The 18,627-nt window shown below is 56.8% G+C and overlaps 2 protein-coding genes across 6 annotated transcripts in view; both read right to left on the bottom strand.

Moving 5' to 3' along the window:
- Nucleotides 1-138: 138 nt before the first annotated feature.
- LOC106848498 (cytochrome P450 2D14-like) lies at nucleotides 139-5,774 on the bottom strand. Its single transcript, XM_044778496.2, has 9 exons — nucleotides 5,459-5,774; nucleotides 4,561-4,732; nucleotides 3,618-3,770; nucleotides 3,366-3,526; nucleotides 2,861-3,037; nucleotides 2,535-2,676; nucleotides 2,124-2,311; nucleotides 1,467-1,608; nucleotides 139-1,368 (listed from the first exon to the last, which is right to left on the bottom strand). The coding sequence occupies exons 1-9, from the start codon at nucleotides 5,645-5,647 to the stop codon at nucleotides 1,190-1,192; spliced, it is 1,503 nt and encodes a 500-aa protein (XP_044634431.1). The 5' UTR covers nucleotides 5,648-5,774; the 3' UTR covers nucleotides 139-1,189.
- Nucleotides 5,775-11,443: 5,669 nt separating this feature from the next.
- TCF20 (transcription factor 20) overlaps nucleotides 11,444-18,627 on the bottom strand; it is a 186,102-nt gene continuing 178,918 nt past the window's right edge. For all 5 annotated transcript variants that reach the window (XM_070506780.1, XM_070506779.1, XM_014868417.3 and 2 more), the window contains one exon: nucleotides 11,444-12,700. Coding sequence is in view for 1 of the 5 variants with exons in the window: in XM_014868418.3 (XP_014723904.3) it covers nucleotides 12,683-12,700 (18 nt within the window). In the remaining 4 variants the exon portion in view is untranslated. The remainder of the gene's footprint in view (nucleotides 12,701-18,627) is intronic.

Here is an 18,627-nt window from a genome sequence, read left to right as displayed (position 1 = left end):
GGGAGGGGCCATGGGGAGTTGTTGTCTCACGGGGACAGAGTTTCAGTTTTGTAGGATGAAAGAGTTCTGGGTTGGATGGTGTGATGGTTCCACGATACGAGAATTTAACAGCATTGAACTGCACACTTGAAAATGATGAGATGGCAAGTGTTATGTTGTGTGTATTTTCACTCCCACACACACACATTGAAGATATTCACAAATATGACCATTTAGCTGTAGGAGACAAAAACCAGGGGTATGCCCTGTGAGGTGAAAAGTTTACTCAGCAGGTTTGGGATTTCAGTCCGTGCACAGTCCAGAAAACTGCCTGGCCCCTGAAAGCTGCTGGGAAACACCCGCTTCGCCCTTAGGATGACCTGCCTGACAAGTGTCTCTGTAGCTGTAGCCCTGGGTCACACCACACAGTTGATGTCAACAATGTGATTGATGGCGGGACCTGGGGCCACACTGTTTGACCTTGAGAGAGGCTGGGGACTGAGTAACTGCCGTCAGGGTGAGCCATGGGGCTCTCCCAGTCTAAGTGACTGACTTCCAACAAAATCCCTGGACACCCAGACTCGGGGCAGCCTCCCTGGTGAGCAAACTCTCTGTTTGTGTCACATATCACTGCTGGCAGAACTGAGCACTGTCTGTAGGGGTCCTCAGAGCGACAGCTGGAAGCTTGTGCCTGCTCTTCCTGAACTCCACCCATGTGCCTTTGACCACTGCTGATTCTGCCTGGATCCTTTCTCTGGAAAGACCATAACCGTGAGTATAACAGCTGTTCTGACTCCTGTGAGTCCTTGCAGTGAATCCCTGAACCTGAGGGCGCTCACCCGGCCCGGGATGGGCTGATTCCATCAGAACCCCATTCACACTCCTCCCGCCCCCTGACACCCAGGAGTCAAGGCCTACATGGACTTAGTCACCAACCAGGGCAGCCAGTGTTGGGTCTGCATGGGTGACTAGGGGGTAAGCTGTCACCTTCTGAGCCTCAGTATGCCTGTCTCTCAAATGGGGTCAAATGCCTGGTGAGCTGGATCAGGCAGGGGAAGTGGCTGCCCTGGGGAGGCTGCTGAGGCTGCATCTCTGCCAGGGGTTGTTCAGGGGGCTCAGGTGGGACTCAAGCCAGGTTGGAGCCATCAGACTGGTTTATTGGTCATCAGCGCCTCCAGGAGGAGTGGGTTCGAGGCTTGGTGTCCCCCCTCTAGCGGGGCTCAGCGCAGAGCTGGTAGGGGGACGGGGTCACCAGGACGCCAAAGACACCGTGGTCGCTGGGGCGGGGCTGCCCAGCGGGCACCGAGAAGCTGAAGCGCTGCAGGAGGCAGGTGAAGAAGAGGAAGAGCTCCATGCGGGCCAGGGGCTCCCCGAGGCACGAGCGGCGGCCTGTGGGTGGGGATGGGGGTCAGCGAGCCTGGGGGCCTGGGCTCCACGCCTCCAAGACTCCCCTGGGAGGGGCAGCGAGCCGGGCTCCCCACAGGCACCTGCTGAGAAGGGCATGAAGGCCTCCTGCTTGACGAAGCGGCCCTGGGCATCCAGGAAGTGCTCGGGGTGGAAGCGGAAGGGCTTCTTCCAGACGGTCTCGTCCTTCAGCACCGATGACAGGTTGGTGATGAGCGTGGTCCCCTGGCAGGAGATGCCGGGCATGGGTGAGATCCAGGCTGGGGGAACCCTGGACCCCTGCCACCAAACATGCATGGGCCATACTCTCTGCCTGGCACACACCTGGACTCTTTCTAGTCAGTCTCAGCCCAAAGAGCTTCCTGGCACCCTCCCTGCTCCCATCGCAGGGCCAAGTGACCTGCCTCTTGGGCTCTATGCCTACCAACTGTCACTCCTTGCACGAGCTACTCCAACACAATGGGGCGTATTTTATTTTGTCTCCCCCTCTGGCTCCCTGCTGGGTCTCTGCGTGGAGGGGGCCAGCCCTGCCTCTGCTTCATCCCCACACCCACCCCTACACCCGCCCACTTTGACACTCCCTCTGGCTGTGGGCAGGTCACACCCTCTACAGTCAGTGCCTGTGGAAATGAGGATTAGGTGGCTTGGGTTCCAGGCCTGGCCCCACCTGGCAATGGTAATGCTGGGGCTCCCAGGGTGCACGTGGAGCTGAGCTGGGGTGAGGAGGGCCGCAGGCCTACCTTGGGAATGAGGAAGCCCTGCACTTCAATGTCACGGGACGTCATGTGGGACAAGCCCAGTGGGATGATGTCCCCAAAGCGCTGAACCTCGTGGACCACGGCCATGGTGAAGGGCATGTGGGCCTGGTCCCCCATCTCTGGTCGCCGCGCCTGCCCTATCACCTCATCGACCTCCTGTTGGACACGGCCTGCACAGACAAGTGTCCCCACAGTGGTCAGAACATAGGGAGTTGCACCCCGACCTCCTGACTCCTGTGCAGGGGCTGTGCCCATGTAGAGGAGGAGGTTGCTTTGACCTGTGAGCAGGGCCCAGCCTCTGCTCAGAGATCCTGGTGGCCATCCCAAGGTCGGACTCCCCAGCCTGTCCCCCTCCTCCCTGGCTCATCCCACCAGGCCCCCGGCTGGGCTCACGCTGCACATCCGGGTGCAGGATCATAAGCAGGAGGGCCCAGGCCAGTGTGGTCGAGGTGGTCACCATCCCGGCAGTGAAAAGATCAGCCACCACCAGGCGCAGGTTGTCATCACTGAAGCTGCTCTCAGGGCTCCCCTTGGCCTGTGCCATGCAGAGAGGTGGGCTCAGGGGAAGGAGGAGAAAGCCCCGCAATGGCCTCCCACTCTGCACCCATCAGCCCGGGGACCTGATCACTGGGGAATACATAGAGCTCCCCCTGCCTTGGCTTCCATCAAAGGCCCTCAACCCACAGCCTCTGTCACTGGCCCTGGCCCTGGGGGCTCACCTTCGCGACCTCGTCCAGGAAGGCGTCAGTCAGGTCTCGAGGAGGCTGCGTCGGGTCCCGGGTCATCCTGTGCTCAGCAACCAGCTCATCCACCTGGGCCATGAAGGCCCTCTGCCCAGGAAAGACCTTGGCAGCCACCCCCGGGATGTGCAGGAACACAGGGATCGCTTCCAGCACCTGTGCAGGCCACAGATGTGAGGCCCTCAGTTCCCGGTGCTCAGGTGTTCACCTCCACCTGTCAGGTCCCAGTGGACTCCGGGGTGTCCCCACCATTGACCTGGTTCCTCCCTAACTTCAGACCTCAACCCTCTCGCCTGGCCTGGGCCACAGCAGGATAAATCTAACATCTCCATCTCACGGGTTCCAGAGGCTTCCAATGAAGGAAGTAGAGATTCCTTAGCTCCTTCCTGGGGGCCGCTGACCCAACACCCCTCTGTACAAATCCTCCTCCGCGGAGGCCCAGTGCAGGGCGGAGGCGCCCTCCTTGTCGCCCTCCACCCAGCACCTGGCGGAGGAAGCCTGACTCCTCCTTCACTCCCTCCTCCGTGAGGTCCAAGAGCTTGAGGAAGCGCGAGTCGTTGTACTCGAAGCGGCGCCCGAAGGTCAGGGAGGCGATCACGTTGGTCACCGCTTTATTCAGGAGGGCGTCGGGGCTGAAGGGCCGTCCTGGGAGGGGACGGTGTAGGTCAGGGGGTCGCCTCCAGCTCCTCCTCCCCAGCCTCCATCCCTGTCTCCTGGCCCTCAGCCCAGCACTCACCGGCCTGGTCGGCGAAGGCGGCACAGAGGTACGAGGCCTCCTCGGTCACCCACTGCTCCAGGGACTTCTTGCCCAGGCCGAAGTTGCGCAGGGTGGACAGGGAGAAGCGCCGCTGCTCCCGCCACGCGCGCCCGTACCGTGCCAGGATCACCCCTGGGGGCGGGGCGGGCACGGGCGTGGCTCGGCTGTGACCTCGCCCCGCCTCTGCGCGCACACCTTGCTCACAGGCTCGCACGCCCTTCCGTCTACGCCGGCGTCCCGCCCCGGCCCCGCCCCGGCCCGCGGAGCTCCGCTCCCTGTTCTGCTCCCTCTAAGCTGGTTCTCAGTCCCACCATCCCCGCCCCCTCTGACACCCACTTCTGGCGAGCACAGGTCACCCTCTACTCCCTCACATCTTCGCCTGCTCCTTACAGGCCCCGCCCCTTACCCTGCGCCCACTGCCACGCCCCCTGCTTCGCCTACACTAACCTCTTTCTGCACGAGTAACACCACCAAGTCCTGCCCACTTTACACCATCTTCCGCCTGGGGACACGTCCAACCCTCGGCCCGGAGACATTGTTCGCCAGCAGGGCAGGTCTCGTCCCCAACCTTACCTCTACCGTCTGTGACCGCATTCCAGTTCAAGGAAGCTCTCGGCCCGCCCCCAGCCCCGCCCACACTGACTCCTGCTCCTCATTCCCGGCTCTCGCAAGTCTCCTACCAGCTCCGGGTGGCCTGTGTTCCGCCCACTCACTGTGAGGCCCCGCCCTCCGCCCGCGCACGTCCACCTCCGCACCCTGGTCGCAGGCTCCTTCCTCCACCTGCCGCCCCTTCCAGTACGCTGACTCTTCCCTGCACCGCAGATCTCCCCCTACAGCCCCCCGACGCAGCTTGGCCCAGCCGAGTCACGGGTCACTGTGGGCACAGTCCCCTCTGGGCCGCGGTCCCCCCTTGTCCGCTTGCCTTCTGCGTGTGGCCCGTAGCCCAGGTGCTCATAGACGACCGCAGGTGGGCGGTCGGAGGTGTCCTCGCCGCGGTGCACCAGCGCCTCGCGCATGGCCGCCAGCCCGTTGAGCACGACCACGGGCGTCCAGGCCAGCTGCAGGCTGAACACGTCCCCGAAGCGGCGCCGCAGCTGCAGGCCGGGGTCAAGGCGTTCGACAAGCCCCACCCTCGCCAGGCTCCTGGCCACAGTCTCCTGGTCCTAGCCTTCAGGGACCCCTGGGCCGCCAGACGGGGAAATTGGGGAGTGGGGGAATGGAAGGACTTTATCTGGCTTGGTGACACTGGGGGTCACAACTTGTATGGTTGAGGACCTCACGTTGGATAAGACCACCCAAGTATGACTTTGCAAAGGTCACCAACATTGTCAGTAGGCCAAGTTAGCATCCCATTTTATAAGTGATGAAACAGGTTCAGGGAGGTGAGCAGTGAGGCCCAAGGTCTCACAGCAGCAACAGATTTGAACCTGGTCACTGTCCCCTGTCAACCTCGATTTCCTGATTTCAGTGGGGCTCATGCCCAGCCTCCTATCCCCAATCTCAGGATCTTTTCTCCTGATGTCCTCAGAAGGGACTCAGGCTCACAGAACTTATGCTCGGTCCCATTGCATCCCAAACCCTCTGCCAAGGCCAAGCCCCCCCACCCCCACCCCGGCCCAGGCCTTTGCCCTCTCAGACCTTTGACTGGAAAATTCAAACCGTCCCCCAGGCCCTGCCCAGCTGCCCTCCCCCAGGAGGCCTCTCACACCTGCCTCCTCCTTTCCACCAGCTCCTTGTCCAGCCTGTGGCTTCACCACCACCCGCTGTCTGATGCTACGTGGGGTCCCCAGGGCCTCTGCTGCCACCTCCACTTTCCTCACCCGAGTAAAGCTGCAAACCGTGTCCTGGAAGTCCACCTGTAGCAGGTTGCCCAGCCCAGGCAGGGGCATGGGGCCTGGGGGGTAGCGGGGGGCCCAGCGTTGGCGCCGGTGCATCAGGTCCACCAGGAGCAGGAAGATGGCCACGGCCACGGCCAGAGGCCCCAGTGTCTCCCCAGTCAGCAGCCCCATGGCTGCCTCAGTGCACACTGCGCTCCTCTGGACACACTGGCGCCCCTCACCACACCAGGCACCAGGACCAGACCTGGCAGGGCTCTCTCACCCACTCTGAGGGTTTGATGAGCCTGGGCCCTTTATAAAGGAGCTGAGACTGGCCTTTGTCCTCTGCTTTGAGCCTGCCAGTTGGCGTGACTGTGCTGCCAGAGGGTGCAGGGAGGGGACAGCGAAGGTCAGTGCAGGGGTGGCACAGAACTCCTGACCCTGCTGCCCTCTGCAGGTGCTTACCCTGGCTGGGGAAGGAAAAAAGCGAAGTCCCCAACCCCAGCCTGACTGCCAGCATTGTGCAGGCTCCCAGGAAGAACCAGGGGTCTTTGGACTTGATCCTGTCACTCACCTTTCACCTTAGCCTCACCCTCCCTAATGGGGTCACAGTCTCATCCCCAGAACACATCCTCACCTCCCCGTATCTCACCTGCCTCCTCCCGAGTGACCTTCAACTCTGAGCTTTGTCACTGGCATTTGCTGTAGGGAGGTCACGTGATCAGAGGGACCTTGGGTGGGGGCGAGGGATGAAGTTCTCTGTGTTCCTCACTTCACACTGTGACACTCAATGTACACACAGACACAGATCACACACTCACAAACCACTCACACAATCAGATGTTACCCACACACATACTGACACATAGGACCTGCACACACAATTACACACCCACAAAATAACAGACACACACACATTAATACTTGCACCACTGACACACACACATACACACACACACACAGAGCACCTGTTCTCATTGGTGGTCTGTACCCGACCCCCACCTCTCCCCATCTCAAGGCAGCTGGCAGGGATGCTGAGGACCCTCACCTGGCTGAGGGCTGGCTCAGCTTCTGCTGTTTCCCCGTGGTTGTGAGCATCGCATGACTGACTCTGGGGGTGGGGAGGCAGCAGCGTTGTTTTCAGAGCTCCCTACTCACCCAAGCAGCCAGTTCAGAGGACAGGAGACCCTTCCTAAGTGGGTTACAAACTGGTCCTTGACCTCCCAGCTCCTGAGGCCACCCAGGTGATGAATCTCCTCGAGCCTGTGTCCACTTTCCTGACTCAGAGAAATGCGGGGTGATCCCTTGCCCTTGTTGACTGAGGTGCCAGGAAGCTCAGTGTACCAGGGTGTCCTAGCATAGGATGTCACCCTGTCCCCAGAGGAGTGGGCCTGCTTCCTTCTCAGTATCATTTGTCCTTGAACATCAGCTGCTGAAACTTTCTGGAAAGACAACGGGATAGAAAGCAAGTGGGGCGGATGTAATTTCTTTACACCCTCACAGGCCTGCTGAGGACCACACTGAATGGATTCCAGGGCCTCCCCTTAGCCAGCCACCTCCCTCTCCCTGGGCCAGGTCCCCCTGCTCCAGCCCCATCCCTTCCCACTCTGGCTCTGTGGTTCCTCAAGGAAAGATGCGAACCCCAGCACCACCCTGCCCCTTTGTGTGCCACCTCGTGGCTGGAACTGTGGCTCCCGGCCCTCCCTATTGCTCAGCCTCTCGCCCCCTCCAAGCAGGGGTGTGACCACATGATGCCAGGGCATGGCTGCTGCCCACTGGCCTCTGTACCCTCCTTCATCAACAGGAAGAGGGGTGGGATTTGAGGCTGAGTTTTTAAATCAGTGAAGCTGATGGGAACTCTGAAGCCAAAACCCACTCAGGTGGGAAGGGGCAGGAGCCCAGAGGGTGGGGAAGGGGCAGGAGCCCAGAGGGTGGGGAAGGGGCATTTCCTGGGAGGGGTCAGGCCCCCTCCCCCATCCCAGGGGTATGTGAGGCCAGCTCTCATCCTGGAACCAGCTGGAGAATTCTCTCCCCCAGATGGAGCAGGGCCTGCAGGGGGCACTCCTCACGCCCATCTCCCCCTAGTTCTCTCCCTCCCTCCCTCCCTAACAGTAAGAGGACCAGCTTCTTCCCAGGGAGCCTCTGGATATCCCCCACCCAGAGATGGCTCCCTGGGGCCGGGGCCTCTTGCTCTTGGCTTTCAAGGTTTGCAGTTCCTGCTTGGCCTGTGAAAGCTGCTCCTCCCCTTCTGAATGCCCGCCGCCCCACTCTCCTGCAGGGCCCAGGGCCAGAGGGTGTAGCGGGCTGGGGCCCAGTGGGCCTTCCTCAGTTTACCTGGCTTTCCCTGCATCTTGCCTTGCTCAGGCCTTGGACTGTGTTCCAGCCCCGCTGGACGTCCCACGTGCTGGGTGCTGGTGGGGCACTCGCAGCCTGGCGGGGACACAATGGTGTGCCCCTGCTCCAAGGTGCTCATGCCAAGAGGAGGAGCAGGAAGGCAGAGAGCTGACAGGCCAGGCCAGCAGTGCGGGGACTGCTCTGAGGGTCGTGGGGAGACTGCCCCAGGCTGCAGCAGGACTCTCTGGGAAACCAACCTGGAGGACTTTGACTGACTTGGCACCACGGTTGAAGGTGATGTGGCAGTGGGACCAAAGGGCCACAGCAGAGTCCTGTGCATGAGGGTGAGGGGCAGCGGGAGGAGGCAGCTTTGCAAGTCTGGCTGAGGACTGGACTGTGGGGAGCTGGGGTCCCTGGGCCTCCAGGAGGCAGGGAGATCATTTTTGACATCAAAACAGACCAGAAGGAAGACCCATGGGCACTGTGGGGCCTTCCTGGATTCAGCCTGTGGCCTCTCATTGGCCTCAGTTGAGTGTCCTGTCCTGTGGGCAGCACCTCTCTACCCAGGACTGTCAGAGAATCAGGTGGTGTTGGCAGGGGAGGGGGGGAGGCAGGATGGTGTGAGTGTTGGTCACACAGTGGCTCTGGATAAAGTGTCTTTATACACCCTTTGTTTTGGATGTGTCACGCCCTCCCAAGCAGTCACCCTAATGTGGACACGAAGGGCAGGGACCGACATGCCTGTAATTCAGGCAGAGGCCCCTGACACTAGGGGCCTGTTGTCCAGGACGGAGCAGCCTTGAAGAAACCTCATGAGTACAATGAGCACATGGAACAACTGTGAGGCCAACAGCCTTTGCAATCATTGTGCAATTGCAGCTCCCACTGACGAGGCACTTGTGTGCCAGGCACTGCTGCTCACTCTGCGTGTCCCCCCACAGCCCTGGAAGGCAGGTGGCTTTATGGTCCCAAAGGCATGGAGGAGACTGAGTCTCAGGGGTCACGTCAGGAGGTCAAAGTCACAGAGGAGTAGTTGGGGCCATTTCAAAACGCAGGCTCTGAGCTACTGCTGTCCGTGTAAGTTACTGAGATTTATCGTCTCAGAAACACACTCAGCCCGCCCTCCCGGGGCTTGTGCTCTGGTGAAGCTGCTGGGGTGGAGGGGTGAGCGCCCCCAGGGTCCACCCGTGTCACAGATGTTCACCCGCGCCCGGAAGGGTCCTCTGGACACTGCGACCTGGGACTTAGGATCCAGGGGAGACGTCAGCACGCTGGGGAACTACGAAATGCCTGGCCCTGGTCCCCCAAGCACGGAACCGGGGCCCGGGGTCCCCAACGCGATGCGGGGCAAACCCCGGGCGAGCGCCCTAGAATCAGGTAGGGAGCTGCAGCCCCAGCCCGGGCGCTGGGAAAGTAGGGGGCATTTTGCTGGCCTTGCCCCTCCCCCCGCGGCATGCAGCAACCTGGGGAAACCCCCATTCCCGCCCCTCCCTGGGGACAGAGATAGAGCGGAAGCCGAGCGCAGCTTGCGGGCCCCGGGCCTGGCCGCCCCGCCTGACTCCGTGCGGACCCGCCCTCGCAGCGCAGGATCCAGGCGGAGGCGCCGGCGGGGCGGCCGCGGCTGCAGTTCCGCAGGCGGGCGCCGGGGGGCGCCGGGGGGCGCGGCCGAGGAGGGAACGGGGGCGGGAGGGCGCTGGGCAGGGCCCGCCTCCCCGAGCTGGTTTATGGGTCCCGGGCTCGGGCTTGGCGGGATGAAAAGGTTCTGGAGACCCGCCGCGCAACAATGTGAATCTACTGGACGCTACTGAACTGTCCACTTACTGTGTAACATGCTAAATTTATGTGTTTTTAACCAGGATTTTAAAGTTATTAAAAAAAATACATCTCCTCTACACTCCTGTTAGAATGGTCAAAATCCAGCACAGAGAACACCTAACAATGAGGACGTGGAGCAACAGGAAGTCTCATACACCGCCTGTGAGAACGCAAACCCGCACAGCCCTCTGGAGTCGGTTTGGCGGTTCCTTACAAACTCGACGCTCTCACCACGTGACCCGCCAACCAGGCTCCTTGATGTTGACTCAAAGGAGCTCAGAACTTCTGTCCACAGAAAACCTGCACACGGACGTTGACAGCAGCTGTGCTCATAATCGCCAGACCTCGGAAGGAACCAAGACGCGTTTCAGGAGGTGAATGGATAAACTGTGGCACATCCGACAATGGACTATTATTCTTCAGGACCCAAAGAAATGAGACATGAAGCCTTGAAAAGACGTGGATGAAAGTTAAATTCCTATTACCAAGTGAAAGAAGGCAATGTGAAAGGCTACATACTGTATGATTCCACCTGTATCACCTTCTAGAAAAGGCAAAACTATGGAGACAGAAACAAAGATCAGTGCTTGCCACAGGCTGGGGGGGAGGGAATAGGCGGAGCATAGAGGATTTTTAGGGCAGTGAAACTTCTCTGTAGGATCCTATACTGGTGGATATATGTCCATATACATTTGTCCAAACTCATAGAATGTGCACCAGCAAGAGTGAGCCCCAGTGTAGACTATGGACCCCTGTGATGATGTGAGAACGTGGGCTCACGAATTCTAACAAATGTCCCACGCTGGCAGGGAAAGCTGTGCGAGGATAAGGAGTAAATTGGAACTTTCTCCACCTTCTGCTCAACAGAAGCTATGAACCTAAAACTATGAACCTAAAACTGCTCTAAAAAATAAAGTTTATTTAAAAAACACATAGCAGTCTAACGTGGTGGGAGCCGATGTGCCGTGAGCAGTTGAGGCTTCTGCAGGAGCAGAAAGCTGGAGCCGGGAGGAACGTGTGGAAAACAGCTATCCCAATTAAAGGTCAGTTCAGAAATCAGTTAGAGGAAAGACCTAGAACAATGACAAGTGCCTGGCTCAAGTATCAGCAGCAAGTCAAAAGGGGACAGAAGGATAAAAGGCAAAATGACAAAGAATCATTTGCTGTCAGGAAAATATTTTCCTCAAGATACATATTTTTCAAGTTTTGTGGTTTAGCCCTTGACACCTGAAATCTATCAATTTCATCTGAAGTGTGTTAATACCAAGCCAAGACCAGACGGGAAGCCAAGCAGCTCGGAAAGCAGTCATTTCTATGCAGGCCTCATGGCCCACACAGCACACCCACCCACACCTCCATCCTTGCAGCAAAATGAGAAATGGACCTCCCTGCTCGATGTAGCCATTAAAACAAAATTAATCTGCCATTTCTGAAGCCCCAAATTGATGAGCACACAAGAACTCATTTATAATTGCTTATTTCTACTTCACAACGTTCCTTCCAGTATTTCTGTTCTCTAAAAAAGTCCATTAACATTGCATTATTTTTTTATAACCTTTAAAATTAATGCTGATTGGAAATACGTCCTCATATCAACTTAAGTAAATGTGACCATCCTGACCAACACCGTGGAGCCCCCCCCAGGCGGAGTGGCAGACAAGAGCCTTTGGCTTTGGTCCCCTTCCAGGCTCCCCTGCAAGGGCCGCTGGGCTGCGTGAGGCCAGGGATGGGGGACCAGTTAGATGGCGGCCTCTTCCGCAACAGCACCAAAGCCACCTTTGGGGGCTGGAATGGGAGGAGGAAGAGACGCATTTGCTTCATATTAAACAAAAAGGGAAACAAGGTTAAAATGAAGTTTATTTTTTTTGATTTTTTTTTTTTTTAAATAAAACTGTTCTGTGAAACAGCTATTTTATCCCCACGGCAGAGTGACCCCTGAAAGATGCACTAACCCCTTCTTAAGGCCTTAACAAGATATTTTTTTGTACTTTTTTCTTCTTTTTTTAAAACTCAGATATTTAAAAATTATACAATTTACAAAACAAAACAATACAACATAAAGAACCATGTAGCATGGGGCTGCTCAACTGACAGGCCCCCTTTTCCTTTATAAAAATGAAAGCAAAAGAAAAAAGGGTTTACTGGGTGTCTCTGGTCAGCTTACCCCACACTGATCACACCCAACACAGCCCCTCCTCCACATCAGTTCCTAGCCTTAGATTTCCTGCACAGCTGCCTGGAATGTGCCCAGATGGGGGCCATCCCTTGACCCTGCCTGCCTTGTGCACTTAGGTGGGGCATTCGGGGTTCTCACTGGCCACAGTGACCCAGGACACAGCTGTGACCTTGGGGCATCTGCCAATTTCACCCCCCCCCAAAAAAGATAAAAAATTTAAAAATAATAAATAAATAGTGTTTCTGGAAATGAAAACATTTATTTTTATGTTTAAACATCATTCTCCCACTCTTGAAAACATGGACTGTTCCCACTTCCCCCGCCCCAAGCCTTCCCACTTTGAGACAAATTAATGACAGAAGGATGGTTTTGGTGTGGTTGGTCTGCTCTTTCAATTCTGGGTCTAGTATTCTCCGAATTGGTATGAGACAAGCTAAAGATCAAAGCCACACCCCCATCCTTTATGAGATGAGAGTTTTTTCAGTTCAATTTCACATTTAAATTTCACTGTTATTGGAACAATTTGGAGTTCTTTAACTAGATAATTTTAAAATAGAATCAAAAGGGATAGCGCACCTTTCATTTAAACAAAGTCTTTCCAGACTAAAAATAGATTTATATATATATATTTTTATCCCTCCCTTTTAATTCCCCCCACCCTTTCCCATCATCCCACCCCTCCCCCCTCCCCCCACATTGTCACTATGGAGATTGTGTCCATGGAAACAGCCATTCCAACTTCTTGGGTCTTTCTTTCCTGTGGTGTCACCAGTTTGAGTGTGATGTAAGAACTTAGGAGGAAGTGCTGGCATGGGCAGGCACGTCGGGGTAGGGCTGGGTGGGGTGGGGTGTGGCTGCACAGTAGGACGATTTCCATTCCATCATGAGTGTCCACCACCTTCTCATCTCCACAGTCTCACCTGGAAGACAGAACAGACATTGGGTGCTAGGAACCTCCACACGGTCCTGCAGCCAACAGCCCCTGCTCCATGGTGGCACTGAGAGGGGGCTTTCTGCAGGATCTAGCAGCCGAAGACCCCCCTGTAAGTGTGCTGCTGACACAGGAGACATCCAAGACCAGAGGTGGAGCCACTGTGTGGCTCTGGGCCTGGAACATGGTTAGAAGCAGCAGTGACCTGGGCAGCTGCGCCGGGACGGCACTTTGAGTACCCCTCACAGTGTGTCCACCTCCCCAGCAGGAACTGAGATCAGGAGAGAATTCCCTTACCCCCAGGTGGGAGTTGCCCTGGAGTGGGGCAGCTCTCAAGGTGACCCTGCTCGGGATCCCACTGCCTGGAGCCTGCGGTGGGCCTCAGCACTTCGGTGGCAGGGCGTGGTCCTCACAGAGGTGGCTGAGCTCCCAGCCAATCTGTGGAAGAACCAGCCCAGGACCACTTCACAGCTGCTTCTGGTTGAGTCAGTTCTTTACACTTAAAGAACACTCTGCCGGTGAGCTCTGATGGGGGACGGCAGGGCTCGAGCTCATCCTGTGAGGCTCCCCAGTGTCCCCTGCAGCTGGCATCTCCTCTTCCAGCCCAGGCTCAGGACGATCTAGATGGCCCATGCAGGGAAGGTGGGGTTGTACCAAGGGCCTCCTCAGAAGGCTTCATGGGTCATTACGTGTAAAAAAGGCTCAGAGAGACATGACAGTTTCCAAGGAATTGGAGCTGTGGGCAGGGGGGCTCACCGTGCTCCCTCCTCAAACCCTCTTTGGGGTCCTCCTTCAACAACTAAACCTCAGGAAAACCCAGGTGGCACTCTCCCTTTTTTGGTTCCGTAAAACTTATTAATACACAAGATAGTTAAGAAGCCTGGTCCGTGTGCACGAGCTACAAACGCTCCGTTCAGGAGCACACACACGTATACCTGCCCTTGCCAAAAAGAGGTTCCTAACTGTTTGGCAGAAAACATGAATAAACAGGAAGACACTTCGCACAAATAGCAGGACAATGGCACCAGGCTCAGGTAAAAACAAACTCTGGGACTCCAGCTGCCAAGCCCTGGGGACATGGGCCAGTGGCTGAGCCATCTGCCATTTTCAGGATGTCCATGGCAACAGTGTGGCTTCCCTAGTCCTGAAGGTGGTTCTGGGCCCCAGGGGTCACCCCAGCCTTTGAGGTGCATGCTTCCTCCTCCCGCAGCACGGGGCACCCTCCACTGCTGCAGTCCGGTTTTCCTGAGGCTAAGGCTGCCAGGAAAGGGGAGAGAAGCCACCTTCTCCGGTGCGACCCCAGGAACCAAAGGCCTTTTGTAAACACGACAAGGGCAAGGCTAATGGAGCATCCCAATCAATGACCAGAGGGGCAAAATCCTGCCAGGGACGTGGACACCGGTGTGAACAGAGGACTGATGCTCACGTGCACTCTGCAAGGCTCTGCTCGTGGAGTGGGGGACGAGGCAGTTTGTGTCATCCGTCCCTACTTCACCCCGTGCTTGGCAAGGCCTGCACCCGTACCTTGCTCGTTACTCAGAATAGCAGGCCTTCACCTAGAATGAAGCACGTCTCGGCACCCGGGGTCTGCCTGGCCTGTGGGCTCTGCCACCTGCTGACCACAGACCCCTCCCTCAGTGCCACAGGGGTGCCTGGTGGTCCAGGGAGGCCTGTCAGCACCTCTCACCTTGGGTTCTACCTTCCAGCCTTCCCAACAGGACCCTTCCCCAGGGTCTGATATTAGACTAGCCTCAATACACAATACCCTGAATGCAATGGGACCTAACTTCTCAGTTACTTCTAAAAACTTGTTCCTTCAGTAGGTAGAATAGGAAGAAAATTCTTTAGTACCTACTTTGTGCCAGACACTAGGCTAGGAGCTCAGAGATGTTATTTCAGAATAACCCCGAGAGGCCTGACCCCCATATCTTGGAGATTAGGTTATTGAAGCTGGGGAAATGACACACGTGTCCCAAAACTGCGTGCTAGTTGGAGGTGGGACCAGGGCTCACATCCAGCAAAACTCTTCTGCCCGGGCCCCAGGGACCTTGGCTTTGAGCCTCCTTTGCTGCGCGGTCCTGTCCAACTGCAGGGGACACGGCAGTGCCTCGGGCAGAGAGCCAGGGAGCAGACGCTATGCCAGCCGCACCAGTGCCAGCTGAGTGAACCAGCAGCCACTCTGTGCTGAGGATTTTCAGTCTTCTCTTTAAAAAGTATATAGATGCTCAGCTGCTGATGAACAGGGCTTCATCTTGGGCCAAAGCCTTCCAACAGTCCCTCCTTCTCTGTCATGCTCCCACCCTCCTCCCCACTCCCCTTCAGCATCACCTCTGTGCCCTGAACCTGGGCCAGGCCAAGGCTGTGCTTTGTATCCTTCCACAGCACACACCAAGCCTGACTTCTCCAGCCGCAGCAGGAATCCACCACCCCAGCCCCACCCAACCTGGCCAGGGGACGGTCCTCATCTCCAAAATACACCTGTGCTTCCTCCTGGGAGAGGCGGTGGGAGCGGATCTCGTTCTGAATCTGTCCCGATCTAGGGCACAGTCAGGGTCAGAGAAGACTTTCCTCTCTGGGGCGCACGCACCCCCTTCACACAGACTCCCTCAGCACCACTGGGTGTCTGCTCTGGGCTACGGCACAATGGGGCAAAGACAGACACAGTTCCCGTCCTCACAGAGTGGACAGTCTAGGGGAGAGGCAGAAAACAAGTAAACCAATGATTCGAAATTGTGCTGATGCTGGGGAAGGCTGCAGAGTGGGGCGGGGGGCAGGATAGACAGTGACTCAGAAGGAAAGGTCCCCCAAGGAAATGACATTGAAGCTGAGACCCAGAGATGAGATGGAGCCTGTCACATGAAGATGGAGAGACAGAGTGCTCTGGGCCCCGGGCGCCGCCAGCGTGAGAGCCCAGAGGGAGGAAGCCCCAGCTCCGAGGAGCTGAAGGAGGCGGGGAGCCTGGAGAGCCTCGCCAGAGACTTCCACAGGCCTTCGGAGGCATGGTGAGGAGTCCGGCCTTGACTCTAAATGAGATGAGAACCTCTGAAGTAGAGGAGAGAGGACTGGAGGGAGCTTTGCTGAGGACTGTGCTTGGCTACTGAGAAGCAGGGGTCCGAGCAGAGCAGCAGTGCGCGGAGGCACCGAGGAGGCGGCTGTGGCAGCCGCACTGGCCTGTGCTGAGGAGGGGGTGCAGGGAAGGGGACAGAGTCTAGTTCTGCTCCAGAGGTGTAAGCCCAGGCCTTCCCCTGCACCAGCCTGCAGGACACGACACCTGTTCATACACAGGCGGGCTGTGTGATGGCTCCCACGTGACATTCCATCCACAGAAGCTACTCGGGGAGGCCCAGCTCCAGGGCAAGGAGGCTGCTGTGTACAGGGGGCATCCTCCTGCCCCCAGGACACAGCAGCAGCCAGAGGGAGGTTACTGCTCCCGCTCACTGGGTCAGGGGGCCTGGCGGGGGAGCGGGGCCTCCTGGTTTACTACAGGACAAGAACGGAAGACAGGGTTCTGCTGTCAGAGCCCTGCCCACCAGCCATACGGAGCCAGTGAGATGACAGCAACACAAGGAGAGAGCAGGCAACAACCACAGGCCTGCCACACTGCTTCCTCGTCAAGGACCTCTCCTCTCTGGCATTGCTGGCCTGGTGAGGGACAAATGCCAGGTAAGTCACATGCTGCGGGGAGGGCGGCAGGGGTCAGAACTCGTTACCTCCTAGCCCCCAGCCTGGGATTTGCTGCTGGACAGGGCAGTTGCAGGGTCCAGGCTGCAGCCTTGACCCCTCCACTCCCGCTGTGCACGGCAGACCAGCAAGCTGTGAGAGGCGCAGCCCAACACTGGCTGCCTCGCCCCATGCCAGGCTGTACTGGGTGTGTTAGCGACATCTCTTAAAGGCATCCTCACAAGGTTGGCTGTTGTTATTCCTTTTTACAGAAGAAGAAATTGAAGAACAGAGACATTAAGTGGCCTGACCCTGGTCACACAGCACTTTCCACACCACTCTGTGTGAGATAGTGGGGCACGAGGAAGCAGGACTCACGTGTACATTCGGTCCCTTCCCCGCCTTGTGGGGATACCCAGTGACGGTGGCTCTCTGTCCCCAGCATGGACCTGAGATGAATTTCATGCCCCTTTAGGGTAGGGGCTGTGCCTGTCCCTGATCACTGGGGCTCTGCACAATGTGCAGAGGGCTGGCAGGGCCCCTGTGCCTCAAGGATGGCGACCGCCCTCCACAAGACTGCTGAACTGAGAAACCAGGTCGAGGGTCAGCCTCACGCGGACAGCATGTGAAGAAAAACGTTTCAGGTAGCTAAGACTGGATGGAGTGTGTCCATCCTTACCTGCCGAGAGGTGAATGGTCCGACCTTAACAGACTTGAAACTACCCTGTATGACTTACTCACTCGGGGCTTCGGTTCCATTTGTATAAACAGGAGCAGTAAGCCAACGTTCCGAGGAACGACTAACGAAGCTTATCGCTCCACTCAAGAGCTGAGCTCTGTCAGCTGCAGGCCCAGGAATGGGTAGAGAGGAGAGGATATGATGAACGCATCTGAAGCTTCCGAGAGGAGATGTGCCCACCAGGCTCAGGGCCCAGACTTCCTGTTTCTCAGTCACAAGCTGGAACTCCAGGACAAAACCAAAAGACACTGAACAACAAACACTTCTTTCCTTAACCAGGTCTCTCAGGACACTTCGAGGAGTTTCACTGTGGTCCCTACAGAGCAAGGCCAACCGCCTGGGCCAGGCAGAGGAATCAACAGCAAGGTGGCAGAGCTGGCCCAGGCACAGGGACACAATCAAGCCCAAGGACATGCAGAAGGGCCATCAGAAACGTTCTTGAAAAGCCACTCAAAAGGCTGTCTCTCTCTGACGGCTGCTCAGCAGGAAAGGGGTGCAGGAGTCAGGGGACCCCAGTGGGTTCCAGAAATCCAAAGACCACTGTTGCTGAAGTCCACAGGGCTGCATTTGCTCACGTGGCTCCTGTGGCCCAGCGCCTGTCCTGCTCTGCTCCTTCCACTCCCAACCTCACTCCCTGGAAGGGCCAGAGGGAAAAGCAGGACTGTGAAGTCCTCACTTGACAGCCCCCTCAGGAAAACATGTAAGCCCCCAGAGGCCCCCCAGACTTGTCCACATGGTGGAGCAGATGGTCATCCTCTGAAGTCAGTACCAGGATCCACCTAAGAAACAAATGACTTCTCATAGAAGAAACACTGCCACATTCTGAGATGAATTCTATGTTTTCCTCAAATTACTGTTAGGTATTCCAGAGAAAGATGGAAACCCCCTGGTTGTAAGAAGGGGGAAGGGAACATTCCAGAGACTCAACTGGGATATGGTGCTGCCTGAAAGGGCCACGTCTAGCACACCTGTGTGGGGGTGGCAGACACCTGGAGTACACACGGAAGCCCTTCATTTAAGGAGAAATAATCCCTTCACGAGCATTTCTGAGACAACCGGTCCCCCCCCCACGCTGGAGGAGCAAGTGCCCCAAGTCACGTGTTGGTTTTCTTTTTCTCCTCTTTACCATCCATTGTCCTCATCCCTCAGTGGCTCAGGGTGGGCAGGGAGAGTGGAGAGGCCAGCAGGGAGCAGTGGAGACCTAAGTCCTATAATCCTGCTTTCATAGACACATGCAGCCAGCCCTGATCACGAGGCCACAGACACACTCACAAAAGCACAACTCAATCTCTGGAGATTTTTAAGAGTAAAATTAAATCGGATGCTAAAGTCTACTAAATCTTTGAGGGGATTTTCCTTCCCTTTGTACTTCTGAGAAAAGGAATCCTTCACAGTACTGGGGGAAAAAAAGATTTCAAATAACAAAACTTGGGGAACTTTTTGTTTTTCAAAGGAAAACTCACCATAAGCTTTACAGATATGGAGTAAATTAAAAAGAAGAGACCTCTGGCCAGAAG

This window comes from Equus asinus, chromosome 4 (assembly GCF_041296235.1).
Source record: "Equus asinus isolate D_3611 breed Donkey chromosome 4, EquAss-T2T_v2, whole genome shotgun sequence".
NCBI classification, from domain to species: domain Eukaryota; kingdom Metazoa; phylum Chordata; class Mammalia; order Perissodactyla; family Equidae; genus Equus; species Equus asinus.
This window is presented reverse-complemented; position numbering and strand designations above follow the sequence as displayed.